This window comes from Mesitornis unicolor, unplaced genomic scaffold (assembly GCF_000695765.1).
Source record: "Mesitornis unicolor isolate BGI_N332 unplaced genomic scaffold, ASM69576v1 scaffold16355, whole genome shotgun sequence".
Lineage (NCBI taxonomy): Eukaryota > Metazoa > Chordata > Aves > Mesitornithiformes > Mesitornithidae > Mesitornis > Mesitornis unicolor.
The window spans coordinates 689-18,799 of record NW_010184961.1 but is presented as its reverse complement, the minus strand read 5'-3'; the positions used below and the strand labels follow the sequence as shown (position 1 = coordinate 18,799).

Genomic DNA, 18,111 nt, shown 5'->3' with positions numbered 1-18,111 from the left:
TGTTCATTCTCCATTTCTAACTTATTTTCATCTTTAATCTTAATGTGATGCCAGCTTTAGTTTGAAGTCCTTCACATTTGAAACACTAGGAAGATTAGGTCAGCCTATATGGTCTGCTAAAGCTTATGCACATCCAATGTAAGGACAATATTTAAGAAGTGCCTTTCTAATTACATTTTTTACATATTTGCATACCAATAATGTCTATGCTGCAAAGGTTTCTTAAGTACTGTGTGTCTCATAAAAGCAGCATGTGTTTGGACAGTGCAGGAAAAAGCTAAATAATGTTATTGAGGACTCTGATCCTAAACACTCTCTAAAAAACCAAATTTGTTTTGGCTGTTTGCTGATGTACAATGTGGTACTGAGACCATGTGAATGAAATAGAGAAATGATTGTCATCAGCCCCTTGCAAAGGCTGTAATCTTGCTTAGCTAGATGCCCTATTACAAGAGACATGAGTGTACATCACTGCTGGCTTTAAAGGGTTGGGAATGAAAAAATTTGCAAATGACAGAGCTCCCTTTAAAGGATGGGCAGCTTAACTATTAGCAATGTTATAATGTTAACTGTGGAAAGCGTAGTATCAACAATTAACTTCCTAGACCCTTAACAAAAGCAGAGGGGCTGTGCAGTGCTGCATTTAGATGCTTTAAAGTCTTCTGAGAGTTGACTTTTCAGACGAAGGTTTCCAGTATCTTTTAAAACTTCTTTTGAAGCTGTTAATCTTTGCTTGCCAGTGCCAGGCTTCCAACTTCTTCAATTATCTACGAGTGCATCTGGCTGACCACGCCCTCTCATTCATGCTGCGATGTTGTGTGTTGATGTTCTAGAATGAGTCTGCAGATTTTAAATGCAGAAAACGAAGAAAATGGAGGAAACGTCAGTGATGATCTAACAGTGGAAGACTGTGACATTTTCTTTGCACCTCCGGAACCTACAGGGAGGCCTTCCATTCTGCGCCTGTCCCAGAAGGAAAACCTGCCACCAAAAAGTGTGGGAAAAGCTATGAAGGTAAACTCTTGTCTTGATTATATTCTTTCTCCTTCTTTGATCTCCGCTGCTGAACGCGTACGCTATTTGGAGCTTGAAAATACTGTGGTGTTCATGTTCTTCCTTTTTCTGCCCCTTGCCCCTTTCTCAAAGGTATCCTTTCAGACTCCTCTAAGAGATCCTCAGACTCGGAAAATCTTAAGCCCTGCTGTGATGGACAGACTTGAGACTACTTTCACACTTGATGATTGCAGCGAAGCCTTGACAGATGATTATTTATCTTCACTCATCGATGTTGAGTAAGTAATGTATTCACCACTAGTAGTATTAGCAATGTGGAGCATATGCAAGTTAATTTTTCCCCATTATAAATCTGTATAGTTAAAATGTACTTTTGTGTATTATAGCAAGATGTAAACTATGCAAAAGGATTAAAATTAACGCTGAGTTTGAATGTACTCTTTGTAAAAGTTAAATTTTCTTAAAAGTAATTGCATTAGCTTGGTTGCAATATTGAATACCAAACTCTGTTTCTCTAAACTCTCAGTAACTGATTTCATAGAGATTACTTATGATATGGATAAATAGTTTAAGAGAACAGACACACATTAGGCAGAGATTACAGAACTTTCCTACAGTAATGTTTTCATGTGAAACTACAACTATTCCAAAGCTAAACCTTAAAATTTCTTCTTGCATGTTAAGCACAGTTTTATCTCTCTCAATCTTTCTCCTTAAGATACATGTTCTGAAGGGGTAGCTTGAATTGACACCTTGAGTCAATGAGTATTAAGATTAAAGAAAATCCAGCAACACAAAGTGAATATAACATCAATCCCAAGTACGAACAAGTTTGTGCACCTTTATAGTCTGGCAGCCTGGGTCTCAAAGACTCAAATAAGCCTGGTCTTATGGTAGCTGTCAAGAGAAGAGCTTGAATTCTGCAGTGTTCTAATTTGGGGTTTTTCAGCTCTCCTTTACTAGAAATATTGTAATAATGTTGTCATAACACTCTATTATTATACCATTATTTATTTGCCCTCAATGCATATTTTTGTTACTGTCTTTTCTTAGTCCCTTTTAAAACTTTATATAAACACCTGACCTCTCTAATTCCCAGTAGCAAGAAGTCTCAGATCTTAGCTTTGTCTTCTGCAAGAAAATAGAGCCTTTTTGCTTGTTTTTTAACTACCTGATACTATCATTTGCCCCCTGTTCTTGTTTTTGGGAAGGGCAGAAGGGAGAAAGATGGAAACTCCTAAATGTTCTTTAAATGTTTGGACTTGATTCAACTGTTAACTTGCATGTGTACTGTAGTTCAGAAAAGTACTTCTGAGCTAGCAGCCACAATTAAATGACTTAATTGCATTTATGCCCCAAACTTATTGCTCACACGAATAAATGAAGATTTAGTACATACAAGGTTCAAGTGAGTCAAAGGGCTAGCACCAAATTTGTTTTAGTTAGGGCATAATTATATGTCAGGACGTTGCTTTTGCTGTACGTGCCCTTAGTACTTTTAAAATGTAAGGATCTGCTTGTAGCAAATGAGCTTAAGGACTGGGTGTTGCTGAAGGGTGTTGCTTTTGACCAGTCTCAAGTAATTCAAGTTTCAAGCAGGTGTCTCGCTCTTGACTGGCATTTATTAGGTTAAACACTGAAGGAGAATGGGAGGGGCCTGAGTAGTTGTACAAGCCTGGGGCTGAACTATTGCAGGGAAGAGGCACTCAAACCCGGTGAGAAGGACTTCCTGAACTCTTATCTCCTGCCTTTGCTGCTTTGCTTTCGGTTTTATCAAAGTGTTGCTTTTAGTTGAGTGGCTTTTAATCATGTTCTGTTCTACAGCAGATACAGATGGCACATAGAAATAGTAACTTTAGAAGGGACAAAACAATGGGAGGAAATCCTGTTTCAGGAAGTAATGGCTTAACTCTCTCTGGTCTGAGGCTAAGCCTCAAAATTTGAGCAGAATTTGGGGAAATTAAGCGGGGGGAGGTGTCTTGTAGAATATTCAGCAGTAGTGAGTACACAGACTCACTCTTTTTATCCTTCTGCTTCTTTGAGAGAATCTTGTGTTTCTCTTGCTGGAAACGTATTTGTCTTGTATACTGCTTTGCTCTTTAGATCTGCTGTTGTATAGAGTTTAGAGTGCCTGAAGTCCAGGTTCTGTTTTGGTATGTAGGCCATCATAGATAAAATGCTGGTGCATACTTTCAGGGGGAAAAATATCTGCCAGAATGACCAAAGTAGTGACTGAAATGGGAGAACTTGAATCATGACTCGGTTTGGTCCTAGACTTGTGAGTCTGTCATGAATCACTGTTGAATCTACATGAAGATGTACTGCTGGCTGTGCCTGTGTTTGAGCTGCTTACTGCTAGTCTCCCTTCCTAAGCAATATCTATTTCACTGCCTAGTGAAATGGAAATGTCCATGTGCTGTAGTGAGTTGAGCAGTCTCCAGTGATGACTGGCATAAGGTAACATAGCTGTGTAGAACACATAGCTTAAGAATACTGCCTAGTTTCAAAGACTGATCTCCCTGTAGTTCATGTGTACCAGCACTTTTAATTTCTAACTGTTTAGGTGGCAACTGATTTCTTGCTGTTATATTCTTTTGCTATCAGCTGCCTTAGCTATAAAAATCAAATTACTCTAAGCATGCAAAGCTACTTGTGAAAATATCTTTCTAAAGATGTTTTCAGATGTCTAAAAACTAGCTATAGCATGTGTGATCTGACTTTTTTTTTAATGCAGCACATATCAACAAGAGACTGAAGCTGAAGCAAATACAGTGATAAGTACACAAATGCCAGAGAAGATCAATGCAGCTCCTTACCCAGATGATGAGATGCCAGTGAAGAGTAGAGGTTCCTATAATCTTGATTTTGATAACTTGGATGACATCAGTCCCTTTCAAAGTTCAGTGCATTTGCAGCATTCTCCTGTAAATCCACAAAAATCTCCTGTAAGAGCACCTAGCAGCCGTGAGAAAGCTTCTCTAAAAAGTAATGATTCTCTTCTGGATGATACAGCTTCTTTTGCTTCAACTGCAGCAAGTACAGAGCATTCAAGTGAAAAGGAGAAGACTCTCTTCTCTGGAAAAGAATCTGCATTGAGACATCTGGAGTCTAACAAACCGAAGCTGTCCCCTAAGAAAGCGATCAGTGACTCTGTGCAGGATGTGAAGTCTGCTTCCACAGATGTAGGCCAAATTGGCAATTCACTGAGATTAGCAGAAGCATCTACATCTTCTGTACAGTTATCTGTCAACTTAGGTCCCAGTAGATCTGATGTAACCAATTCTTCTAGAACTGAGGAATTGGAGCTTCAGAATGTTTCAGTAGCAGAAAAAGCCTCTGCAGAAGAGCCAAAGCCTATGGAAGAGCTGGCAATCTCCAAAGGGGAACCTACAGAAAAGCCTGGTGTCACCAAGTCTGGACCAGTAAAACTGGAATTTGACTTTGATAATACCACTGCTAGAAAGCCACCTCCTAAGAAACTAGGTAAAAGAACAGGAATTAAGCCACCTTCCAAAAAAGCTCCTGTTACCAAAATGAAAACGGAGAATACTGAAGTGCAGAATAAAAGTAACGTGGAAGATGAAATCCCTGTTCCTAAAGGATCTTACAAGCTTGACTGGGACAAACTCGATGATCCAAACTTTAATCCATTTGGAGGAGGCTCTAAAATTTCCAACTTACCCAAGTCTTCTCAACCTAGCCCTCAGAAAGCTCACCTGCAAGAGGAGCAGGATAGTACATCACCAAGAAAAGAGCATCTTCCAGTGGAGCAGGATAACAGACCAAGTACCTGTGAAAATCTTGAGAGAAGAGAACCCAAAAGTCTGTAAGTAAATCTGAATTTACTAGCTGAATGCAGAAGCACCTTCAACTTGTGTGAGGAAGAAATGGATGGTATCTCTAACCAGTTGTGAATTGTAACCTTTAACACAATATATTGCAGCAGCAAAGATCTCACTGGGAAAACCATCCTGGAATGGCTAACTCTGGGCAAAAGGTGCTCTTAAATCTGGAGGAATGGGAGGCAATAGGCTTATATAGGAACAGCATTAGTATCTTGGTTGAGTGGCTCCTTCCCCTCTCCTCCAAGGTTAGTGTAAAATGTAGAGAATTGGGTGACTGCTGCTGTCAGTCAAGTAACAAGTGAGTAGACAGCAGCATTGCACATTGTGCAACATATGAATGGACCAGGCAGTCCTGTTCTCTGCTTAGTGCCCTGGCTGAGTTCAGGTGCTGTTTCTTCCTTGCATGTTCTTGGTATCTGAATGCTGTCTCCAATAAAAAGGCCTGTCACTATAAGTTGTGCTTTTTTTGGCACCATATAAAACTTTTTTTATTTGAGAATGGGAGATGTTGTGTTGCCTTTGTAAAGGTGAACTATTAAAATGTCAGCATTACTGTAGACAGCCAGGTGCTTATCGGAACTTGACCGGCGCAAGGTGTTCATTTGACTGAAATGTTTGCTCTCTTGCTCCCTGTGTAACATGGTCAGGCACCATTTACCAAGGTGAAAAGTTAAGTTTGTGCTGTCAGCAGTAACTAAAGTACTGGGCTTCTCTGAAGTTCTGGGTTTTACACCAATAACCACTGCATTACTTTAGAAAGAGTAGTGGGCTGCTTCTAATTCTGTTCTTGATTAGACAAAAACCCTATCTTTGAAAAAAATAATAATAGGCTTAACAAATGGAAATAAGAGAACAGTTTTAAGTGAATAGCAATAACTGGTACTCCTGTGACTGTCTGCTTCCCAGATAGCACTGTTGGAGGGAGAGCTTTCTGTCACTTAAGTTGTCACCTGGCAAGATGGTGAATTTACATCCCCACCCTCCTTAAAGCTTCCTGTAATGTGGCAGTGGAAATTCAGATAAGCTTATGTTGTTCAGTGCTTCAGTATATATGGTAGATAGAATTCAGAGCTATCTGTGTGACTTGAATTTTGAATTTTTTTTTCTTTTTTTCTTTAGGGAAATCGGCGAACAGAATGTGGTAGAAGACAAGCCAGTGGTTCAAGCAGAAGCTGAACTTCCAGGAGAGATTGCCATGGTAAGGTATAGGTTCTTACTAAGTTGTTCCATGAAACAGAGTTCTTTGACTTAACTTTGTTAGAAAAAATACCGAAGATGGGCTTAAGAATTAGTGTTTTTATGTATCTTATTTATATCTAGCGATAGGACCAAGGGGTAACGGCTTTAAACTGGAATGGAGTAGATTTACATTAGACATTAGTGAGAAATTCTTCACTATGAGGGTGGTGAGACACGGGAAGAGGTTGCCAAGGGAAGTTGTGGATGCTCCCTCCCTGGAAGTGTTCAAGGCCAGGTTGGACAGGGCTTTGAGCAGCCTGGGCTGGTGGAGGTGTCCCTCCCCATGGCAGGGGGTTGCACTGGATGAGCTTTAAGGTCCCTTCCAACCTAACGCATTCTGAGTCTACGATCTTCAGCAGCTCTAGAATGAGTATTAACTGTGCAGGCTTCTCTTTTGAACATAACATCAGAGACAGCCAAATTGGTACCTTGGTATTTAGTATCTTTTTTTGATCAGCAATCGCATATAAGGATGAACATAAGGGTGTGGACTCTGAAAAAGTGACTCCTGTATAATACGAGCTGTACTCAGTGTTGGTAGTTTAGTTTCCATGCCTGTGAACTCTTGTTTTATTATGCTGGCTGCCCAGCTAGTTTATGACAAACCAATTTTGTTCATTATTGTGACTTTCATTACATTTAAATCAGTATTTTGACAGTAAAAAGATTGTGTTTTTCTCATCAGGAGAAGCAAATGAGTCCATCTGAAATGTCTGCAGCTAATGCCCCTTCTCAAGATAATTTGGTTTTTGCTGACAGTGGAAAAAAGTCAATGTCTGCAGAAGAAATTAAACCTAGTTCCCACAGAACTGAAATAACAGCAGAGGAGCAGACAGCTAGCACTGAACCTGAAGAGGTCTTCAGACCATCATCAGAAGGTAAGGGCATTTCTTTAGAATAGACTGAAAATAAATTGTTACAATAACCTCTGTGTATGTGCTTATCTACTTCAGTTTTGGTGTCGATTCTATCTTTGTCTATCATTTTGCCCTTCTGGAAGGACTGTAAAACCTACAGTGACTAGGGATGATGGGAAATGTACCTAAGCGTAATTCTAACTTACTTTGGTTTAAGCTAAATTCAAAAAGCTGGCTGTTATCATTCAGCTGCCTGGAAGGATGAAGTTTAGGCTGGTACATAAAAATCTTTTTAGAGTGACGGCTTTCTGTGCTGAAAAAATGCTCCCTTAAAAATCACTTCTGGTATTAAGGACTTCCTAAATTGAGAGCACCAGAGCTTTGTGACTACCTGTATTTGAGTCTTGTAGCACTGCTTGAATGCTGACTTCATATTGGAGCGTGGATGGTCTTTCTGCACTTGCCTGCCTGTCCTGAAAGCTTACTGTGTAGCTGTGACTTAACCACCTAGAAGGGTTATTACTTGTAGGAGCAATGTGTGGAAGGATAAGGAAATTATTTGACTGCAGTGCTGTCTGTCACTTATCTTAATTCTTGAATAGAAACAGTATATTGAGAAATGGCTATAACTTCATTGTTCAAATCTGAACTGTGTGCTAATTTTAATGGTGAGATTGCTGATCTTGCTCTTCTATGGGACATTGTAAAAAAGAGTAGAATATTTGAGTGTGCTTGCCACTTGGAGAGTGGAACAACAGAAGTTTTTCAACTATGTGTTAAATTCTACATATTCTTACAGTTAGGGACAAATGGCAGATGTAAGTTTGCTTAGCTTAGAAGTCTTTGCCTCATTTTTTTTTGTCTAAGTAGAAATACAGTGTTTTTAACTAATGAAAAACTAGGTCACAACATGGGAGTAGGGATTTATTTGCTTTATACACACCTATTTGTTTCTGTGTGGGTGCTTCACTGTAAGACAATACTGCATCTTCAGTGTAACACTTCCTTTTCCAGTTCTAGGAATGGGCATAGAAATAGACTATCTGGAACAGTTTGGGACTTCGTCAGTAAGTATGACATTGAAATGTTTTGTTTGTTTCCCTGCAGGGGAAAGGAAAGCCTTAAAATGTTTTCCTGAAATAGATTCACTTGAACTTTCCTGCAGGAACATACGGGTTTGCTTCCCCCACAGGAATGTGTCTACAAGACTGAGCAGGGGGTGGTCATGGAAGGAAAAGTAGTTACAAGTAATTCTGCTAAGGATCAGAGGTCTTAACGCCTTTGGTTTGCAAAGGTGCTGTTTTTCCTTCATAGCAGCGAAACTGAGATGGATGATGTTTCACCTCCGGTTGCCAAAACTACAGGAACATAATGCTTTGAAAGTGCACTATTTTGAAAATATTTTTTGAAGCTCTTTTGTTTTATGGACAGTTTCAAGAAATCTCTCTCTATTGGGCATGTCATGTTTTAATCAGTTCAGCTTAGTTATTCTTTCTCCTGCTTTGGTCTAGAGTAGGAGTGGCTCTGAATAGGCAGTAAATACACTGAATTCAAATTTTTTTTTGATCACACTGTTTGTACTTGTTGTATAAGCAAAGACAGAGAATGACATACACTGCTTATTCAGCATAGAATACTATCTTCCCCTTTCAGTGTCTTCTGCTGGTTTTAAATAGTTCATAAGTGTTTGTCCTTTTGGTTCTGTCTGAGCACATTGAGCTCACTTGATATTACATAAGGACTTAAGCGTGTGGGCACCGAGTTCTCTTATGTAATTTTCTCCTGAGAACAATGCTCTGGCCACTGAAGAATAGGTTCACCCTCTCTCCAGAGGATTATTTACATGTGTGTGTGTGGCATGTGTGTGTTGTTATTGTGAAGCAGCATATCTGCCAGTTTACGCCTCTTCCTTTCAGTTCAAAGAGTCTGCCTTGAGGAAACAGTCGCTGTACTTGAAGTTTGACCCTCTGTTGAGAGACAGTCCAAGAAAACCGATTTGTGGTACTATTGAAACAAACATGAATATCACGACTGCTCCACTTCAGCATGGGTAGGTATTGACTTATTCTAGGCCATAGTATGTAGCATTGAAAGAAATGCGGTATTGAATATAATGGTGTTTTTTCATTTTTAGTCCTGTTGCTGATTTAAGCAAACTGATTGTAGAAGCTGAAAAGCCTGCAGAGAGTATAAAAACTGAAGAAAAACCAAAAGGACTAGATCTTCTGGGAACATTTACAACTTCTGTAAAGGTGCCTGAAATGATACTGGGTTTCATGTTGGTATTTTGGGAAAGGGATTGGCTAGTTTCTGGACTTAAGACTTATGCAGATATTCTAAGGATTTCAGAATACTTAAGGTTTAATACTTAATCTTAAACAGGTTGGATACTCACTTATATCAAAGTTACTTTTTGATGGACTTCATTTTCTTAAAAATCTTTTGTGGAAACTGGTGGCATTGCATGTGGTCTTAGGAGACTTCGAGCTGTTTAAGAGTGCTTTAATCAAGCAGTCTCTTTCATGAAGCTGAAGCCACAAAAATAAGACAAGCTTGTACTTTAATTGCACTGCTGGGATGAAAAGTGCTTCTTTGATTAAACTTGATGCTGTACAGTCTAAGGCTTGTAGTTTGAACAGTCTTTTATGCTCTCAGCAGGTCATTCTGAAATGGTGCCTTTTTTATTGGTGGGGAACAGTGTGGTGTCATCTGCTTTGTTTCTGATAGCTGTAATTGATGGGTAGCAGTTTCTGGTATATCTTAAAGAGAACTACATAGTTCTAGAAGATATCCACAAAGAAAGTTATGGTAACAAAGTTATGGAGGTATTTTTGCATGTTTAAATAAAATACGTTGACTTACCATAAAATTATCTGCATACAGCTAGTCAATGGTATGAAAATAGGAATATATTGAAACTTCACTTTTTTTTTTTCTCCTCACAGGACACAGGTCCCCTAATTCCAGACCCCCTGACTAGCGATGTGCCTTCACTCCCTTTTGCTGCTTCCACAAACACTGCAGTGGATGCTATTATAGATGTGCTAAAATATAGCCAGAAAGACATGGATGCAGCAGTTGAACTGGTTAAAAGAGAGGTATGGTGACCCCAAAGCAGAACTTTATGTAACCTAAGCTAAAGGGACTTTCAAGGCTATCTGGTATAAATCTCTACTTGGTAATTGTTTCCATTGTGTTCCATGGAAGCATGTCATTCTGTAAAGCTTGCTGTACACATGATAGGAGCAGTAGATACAGAGCTCTTCAGAGCTAGTATCTAAGGAAATAGGGTAAACTTCACTATTAGATTTTACCTCAGAAATGGTCAGTATTAAAAAAACCCCATTCGTTATCAGATGGAATGGTTGGGCTTAGTGCCAGTGATCTTAGTACTCTTTATTAAATTAGGCAGGAAATATCTGTTATTGCCAATGGGAGGGAGAGGCTGATTCTGACATAATTTCCTTAAAACAAGATAAAACTGTAATGCCAGTTCAGTGCAGTAACCATTCTTTTTTTAATGGGATGGGGAGACAAAACAGTATGTCCAGGTAATACAAGTGAGAACTGGAGCTCACTCTGGAGGGAGATCAACATTACTGGAGGGGAGAAGAAGTAGTTGGTGAGATTTCAAGCGTATTCTGTAACTACATCACTGCAGAAGTTGCTTTTGAACCTCCATCTTACTGATGCAAGAAGTTTTGTGTCCACTCACTTAAAACATCTGGATAGGTGATTCATTACGGCTTCTGGGTTATGTAACCTGACAAATACTACATAATGTAAGAGGAGTACTTAAGCATAAATGTCCTTAAAGCTACTTGTGTCACTTCAAAATTATCTCCAGAAGAAAGTGGAGTATTCGGAATTCCTGACTAGCTATACTGCAGGCAGTGGCATTAAGGACACCAGACAAACATGACCTGTGATTATCTGCTCCTTAAGTTATTTTTTTTCCCTTTAGAGTACAAAGATACTTGCTTTTCTAAGAGCATCTTTTGCTTTCTGTCACTTAGGAGGATGCTTTTTGCCTGGCATACTGTCTAGCACAGGAAAAAAGGTGCAGCTTCAACAGAGGACCACTCTTAGTCCATTGATCTAAAACAAAGAATTTATATAATAGGGGATAAAACTTTGTAGTATCTTAAAACTGGTGCTCTAATCTCTTGTTTCAAAGACCTATTTTAAACATGCAAGACAGGTGTGACTGGGTGACTCCAGCTGTGTCACTTATAGTAATTACAAGCATTGTTATTGATTAACCTGAAAGAAAGATGAAATTTAAAAATTACTCTTAGTGAAACAACTCAGTGTGAGTAGAGGAAATAAGCCTGTTTTCCGTCTGGGCAAATATGGCACTACATGAAAGCATGCTTTTCTGGGACTAATGCACAGTTTCTGTTGTTTGCAAATGAAAGTTTCTAACTGGTTTCCATCTTCAAACACTTCTGGTTTTTGTCACATTTATTTCTAGCTGAAATATTATTAATTCTTTAACTTTTGGTACAATTTTCTTTCACTTGTGCCCCACTTCCTGCTATCTGAAATATTACAATACACTTAAAATGCATTTATTCTAAAATAAATACTGAAAATCAGTGTACCATGCAACTTTGAGGGGAAATTAGCAATAATCATGTGCAGTAATCATGTGCTCCCACTGTCTCTTGTTTTAAATCCCAAGTTTTGTGTATTTTGGGCCTCTTGTCATTGAAGACTCACACTGCAGTCAACTGTCAGTGTTACAGTTCTTTATAGAAACCCCAGGGCAAAACTAAGTTCATGGAGTTTCCACAAAGCATTCAGCAAAACGTGCTTGTACTGCTTAATGCTGTTACTGTGAGCTCTGCTCTAATTCAGCTGATGTGAAATTAAAACACAATTAATTGTGTTATTCTTAAATGATCTGAGGTGTCTTTAAATTTGGATACATGGCGGTCGGAGGACTGAGTGTCAAATGGAAACAACTTCAAAAAGTTTGATCTTGACTAGAATAACCTTCTGGTATTTGCTCTTTCCAGTGTTTAATATTAGCAGATTTATGTGGCTTATTTTGTCTGCCTTGTAAATAAAAGGAAAATATGTATTACCTGATAGAATTACTGCTTGAGGGAACATTACTGGCCAGGGAACATATCCTGCATATAAGATGAATAAGAGTAGCCAAGAGGTTGGCTGAGTTGGCTCTGGTCTTGCCATTTGAGAGATATTGGTAACACAGAGTGGGTATAGTGTATGTGAAATCTAGATCTCAATCTACATTTTATTTGACTCAAATTTGTAAAAAAAAAAAAACCTAATTTTGAATCTGTTAAGCAGTTAGAACTTATTTTTCTATATATCAAGTTAGAAGTCTACCTAGGCTGCCCTTCAGACTGTTTTGAGTATCGAATTTCTTATCTCTTTCTGTGCAAGAAATATAGTTTGGTTTTTTTTTTCCTCAAAGGTTCAAGAGAAACAGTTGGAGGCTGAGGAATGGAAAAAGAACTACAATAAGCTTCATATGGAATACAAGGAAATGGGGTATGAGTCTGTCTTCATTTTTATATTTCCGTATTTATGCCAGCTGTTTTTTTCTAACTTATGTTCAACTTTTTTTTTTTGTAGAAAAATAGTTGCTGAGTTTGAAGGTACTATAACACAGATGATGGGTAAGCTCCATATTTATACTTTGAATGGCTTGGAGTGGGGCATGTTTAGCCTAAGGTTCTTAACTGAAGTTAGTATTCTTCACTTCTGATAGAGTTAATATTAATTAGTGTAATGTTTCAGGCAAGGTAGTTAGAGTAACACTCTTAGGCACATTCATACAGATATGGTATCACTTGGTAGGTAATGATGACTTCCTAAATCAGGCATGAACATGTGTAACTTTTTTCTTGTTCTCCAGTGAAGTGTGAGCAGTTGGTTGATTAAAACTGGCAGATCCAGTTGTCTGCACCTTGTGTTTAACTGCTTATTACCTGACCTCATTTCAGTTATAAGATGTCAGTAGCAGTTCTTACTGGGCAGATTTTGGCCTTTGCTTCAGTCAGGCTTGTGGCTTAAAAGCTAGGAAGACATTGAATGAAACTCTTATTGTGTAGGTACGTTCTCCTAGTTAAAGCTCGATAGCCAAATCTGTACCTTCCTTAAATTTAGTCCTTTAAGGAGACTGAATATTACGTCAGCTTTTTTGTGCTTCTTTAAGCCTATGGGAAACATAGCTCAGGCATGCTAACAAAAACTTGTCCTGAAAGCCTTAGCTATGCTGGTTTGGCTAGTTATTCCAGTCTCCTCCAGATCTTCCAGCTATTGTGTATATTTAATGAAAACATATTTTTTGATTTGTTGCTTCTGTCGCAACTTCTTAGGCACTGGTTTTGGTGAACTTTAATGTAGTATTTTGACTACATTGCAGGAAAAACAATGCTTTGGGCAGGCACCGTATAATTGGTCTTTAATGGGCTTGGAGTTGGTGCAAGGTAGTATGTAGTAAATGAAGAGAATATGACTGCTTCCTTAAAAGCAAATATATAGTCTTTCAGAGAGAAGGCTACGTTGTGTACCTTTCTTTGCTTAAGAGGAGGAATTGAAGGTGTGGGGGTTGTCTGTGCATACTGTGGAACTAGTTTTATGTAATGACTATCACGAGTGTAACCCTGTTAACCCTCTTTAGAGGATGCTCAGAAGCAGAAGGAACTTTCAAAGAGAGAAATGCAGAGAATGGCAGAGGAGAAGCAACAAGTTATTTCAGATCTGAACTCTATGGAGAAATCTTTCTCTGAGCTCTTCAAGCGATTTGAAAAACAGAAAGAAGTGATAGAAGGTTACCACAAAGTAAGATGCTATAATGCAAATAATATCCTTCTGAGATAAATGAGACTTAGTGGAGAGGAAATTATTAATTTCTAAAGCAGCCATTAATTAACTAGCATAGGCATTACCTGTAAAACCAGGTGCAAGTTGTTGTTTATTGAAAGATTTTTAAAAAAAATACTGGTTTGTACTTAATAGCTTGCTTATAGTATGCTAATGAACTCTGTTAGAAGCCAAAGTTTCTTCAGACAGAAGAATGAGCTGTTTCTTGCTGCATGCATATGATTTTTCTGTTACTCATAGAGACATACTCTTGTGTAGCAGCAGCTGCATAAGAGCAACTTGTTTCCCCTACATGTTGAATGGATGCAAGAGAGGATTTGTTATGACAAGTCAAAATTATAATAGTTTTATTGGGTGTTTTTTAGCTTAAAAAAACCCAAAAACAACAACAAAAAAACTAAACCAAACAAAAAAATCCCCCCTACCACAACAAAAAAAACCAACTAGAATAAAGCAACTCGGTAAAGTCAGGTCTTCGTTCTGCAGCATCTTCAGAGACTGGAGGAATGAAGTAAATGAGCGTAAGCTGTGGTTTCTTGTTGCATGAAAGGTGTAAAAATTGAATTACTCTTTAACGGAAGTGCATTTGCATTTTTTTCCTTCAGTTATCCTTTAATGTCCCCTATTTACTGCAGCTTAGAACTAATCAGTTGCAAGGTTCGTGGTAGTCTAGGTTTGAGAAACAGCCATAATGTCTGTTTTATGACTTCAGTTTCTGCTTTACTAATGTGTCAGGCTTCCTTCATCTTGTGCCCCTTCCATCTCTCCTCTGTAAATTCAGAAGCCTTTTCTTTATCTTGGAGTTAAAGCATCACTTGGAAACAGAGCTGCTGAATTCAAGAGCTGGAATTAGTAGGGAGCCTTAGCACTTGTTTCAATCAGTTCCAACTTGCTATAATACCTAATAAAATAAGGTGTCATAGCATCTGTGCCTGACCAAGGGGATTTTATTGATGTTGGATTAATTTCTGTCACTGTCCAAAGCCTGACTCTTTCCATGGATTCTCTGAAGTAATTGGATTTCTAGTTCTTAGTGACCTTAGTTTCAATGACCTTCCCCCTTTAGTCAAGTTTGCTGCTAAATAGAGTATGTTGGGAGGGAATTGGGATGAATAAATGTTAGTTTGTGAAGTTAAGGGTGTTGAAAGGGTGGGCTGATCCTATGTAGGTCTGTGGGACTTTGCAGTTGGTCCTGTTAATCTGATAAGCAAATAGACTTCTGTGTAGTCAAATACCTTATTTGTGAAGTGGAGAGACTCTTCCATCTACTAGCACGTAAAGATAACTAAGCTTCTTGTTTTTGGGACAGAATGAGGAAGCTCTGAAAAAATGTGTTGAAGATAACCTGGCTAGAATTAAAAAGGAGGAGCAAAGATATAAGGCACTAAAGGCACACGCTGAAGAAAAGCTTAATCAGTAAGTACTATGTCAAGAAGCCAAGTACTGGGAGTGAAATATATAGTTTTAACATGTTGCAGAATGTGGTTCATTAAAGCAGTTAGGTTCTTTTTTCTTTAGTTTGGGAGTTAAGCCAAAGTATAAGAACTTAGTGACATTCTGTAAACAGTTTTGCTGTGCCGTCTGAAGGGGATGTAAACACCATCTTGCTTCCATTTCAGAGCAAATGGGGAAATTGCCCAGGTACGAAACAAAACAAAGTCAGAGATTGCAGCCCTGCAAGCCAGTCTCCGCAAAGAGCAAATGAGGGTCCAGTCTTTAGAGAGGAGCCTTGAGCAAAAGGTCAGTCAAAATGTCGTGAGTAAGTCTCTTCAAGCTATTGCCTTAGACTGGGTCAAGAACTGCCTTATACCAATGCTAGAAATAGCCATGCGAACTCTGCTGGTTTTGATGGCTGTTGCCTTGGCAGAATTTGGGAGGCAGGCATTGAAAGTTAAGGCACAACTATGCCAGGATGCATCTGTATGTTTAGAATTTTTTTTTTTGGAGCAAAAGGTTTGTTCCCACAGGTGGGTTACAGAAGCAATTAATCCAGGCTACTGTGTTAGGAGGTTATCTTAACTACTGAAGCAGATTATCTAAAACTTAAACATGTCCCAGAGCAGAATCTGGGAATGGACCTTGAATAACTGTCTGGTTCAGCTTGTTCATAAAATGCATGATTTGTAAGCTGTTAGCACTAATACAGGCTCATTTGTATTGACTGAACTCTTTCAATGTTGTTGAATACAGGCCATTAATCCTTGTATTTGTCAGCATTGAAGACTCAGCAACGTGTCAGTAATACCTATTTTTGTTAGGGAAAAGTCCCATATTTGTGTTAGTCTTATGGCTAGGTTTTGCGTAGATAAGGAAACAGAAGGCCTGTAACTAAAGAGATGAGACAAGCCATTTAACACAACTAGTTTTGTTCCTGTTATGAATACAGTAACATTTTATGTTAAGAACTTATTAAAACTATTTGACCGTACAAGGAATTATACAAACTGGAAATTATTGCTGCAAGTAAAAGTATCAAAGCAGCATCATACAGAGCTGTCTGTCTTGTGAAGATTAAAATCTAAACTGTTGCTGTCATCTTAAATATCAGTGCATCTAACAAAAAGACTTTGAGTCTGAAAACTTATTTTGCTAGATCACTGGTCCCTATGTATTATGGGAAAGTCTGTAGAAGTTGAGACAGTGTAGTGGATTCTGGCTCATTTCCCGAGGCTCTTAAAGGATGCCTTGTGACCTGCTGTGGCATATCTGTCCTTTAGAGTAAACTTGCTTGAGTCATGAGCATGTAAATGGACTTTCTATTCCATGCGTTGGCAAACATGACTTGTTGCAACTCAGTTCACTGTGTGGATGTAGCATAGGTTAGGCATACCTGAAACTCACTTTTTTCCTGTCTTCAACAGACTAAAGAAAATGATGAGCTGACGAAAATCTGTGATGACTTGATCTCGAAGATGGAAAAAAGCTTATAGCTTATCTGTCTTGTAAATATGTCTACTCTCTGTCTTGTGTGTTCACTCTTAACTATGTGTGTGTGGAAAAATAAAACTTCATTTGAACTTGTGCATATTACTGACTGTATCTTTTGTAGGAAATACCAATAAACTGATGAGTTCATGAATACATGAGTTCAGTTGCTGCTTCCAACAACATCTTGTGTAACATTTTAACATGTCATTCAAAGGAAAACCTTATCATAATCTCACTGTCAGTCTTTTCCCAGTGTAAGAGCACCAAGGTTCTGTGCTTGTGACCTGGCTTTGCTGGTGAGGCTGTGTCTCTGTTTTGCACTTCCTGCTGTCTCACTTGTAACTCTGGAATGTTCTCATTTAAGATTGTAATAAAACTTGACCTGTCACAAATACTATAGAGTAAAACCTGAAAGCTTAAACAGACTAGATGTCATGTTCTGTCAACAGCCACCTATTGTCCCTCTTTGTAGGAGACATTTGAACCTTTAGAGGACTTAGTAAATGTTTGCAGTAAATCAAGCCATTTACTACTCTTGGAAGTGAATAATAAGCAAGATATCTTACACTGTCTTGTATTTTATTTGCAACATGGGGGGTGTGGGATGGTGAGTTTTTAATTATGATTAGAAAAACATGATGTGCCAATTTTTTTTTATGAGAGGAGCTGGAATGATTCTGCTCTTGTAGACAAGCAGAGTACTGAATAGCAGGACAGATTGCTTGCTACTCTGTGATTTTTTTTTTTAGTTTGTTTTTTTAAATGTGGTTAGTCTGTCTGCTGCTATTGACTTTTTTTTTCCCAGTCACCAGCTAAGAACTCCTTGACACTGTCCTGTAATGGAAAGCCTTAGGAGATGTAGGCTGCAGGTTACAGGTTATGATGAAGTCAGCTTTAATTAGGGTAACAGCCGACAGAAAAAAAGCTTGTCATAGAACAGAGTGCACAAACCCAAACTTTATTCTCTATCTCAGCTTCAGAGAGCGGGTGCTACTGCAGACTATTTTAGGATGTTCATTTGTAACAGACTTAACCATACAGATGCAAAATGTTGTGCTTGGTCTGATTTGTGAACTCTTGCACATGTGTGTTTAATGGTGGAAACTGATTTCTGTTGAAGTCCTCAGTGCCTATTGAGGTTATAGGCTGTTGTTAGCCTAGGGTTAGGTAAGGTCAAGTGTGCAGCCACAAAAGGTAGGCCTGCTCTTTCCTCCCTGATATTGGATCACCTCTGTGGTGTGATAAGCCAGACAAACTGGTCTGGGGGAAAGAACTGACTGGACTAAACTGCTGTTTTGCAGTGGGTCGGTGTGCCGTTCAGGTTCCCTTTGTACATTTCACACAAAAAGAAGGGTAGAAAAGGGCAG

General features: G+C 38.6%; 1 protein-coding gene across 1 annotated transcript; it reads left to right on the top strand.

Moving 5' to 3' along the window:
• Window positions 1–834: 834 nt before the first annotated feature.
• Window positions 835–16,746, top strand: TACC3 (transforming, acidic coiled-coil containing protein 3). Its single transcript, XM_010184673.1, has 15 exons — window positions 835–1,014; window positions 1,147–1,292; window positions 3,749–4,840; window positions 5,979–6,057; window positions 6,784–6,976; window positions 7,970–8,022; window positions 8,872–9,005; window positions 9,090–9,201; window positions 9,901–10,053; window positions 12,402–12,478; window positions 12,563–12,606; window positions 13,614–13,774; window positions 15,126–15,232; window positions 15,436–15,556; window positions 16,678–16,746. The coding sequence occupies exons 1-15, from the start codon at window positions 835–837 to the stop codon at window positions 16,744–16,746; spliced, it is 2,721 nt and encodes a 906-aa protein (XP_010182975.1).
• Window positions 16,747–18,111: the final 1,365 nt, after the last annotated feature.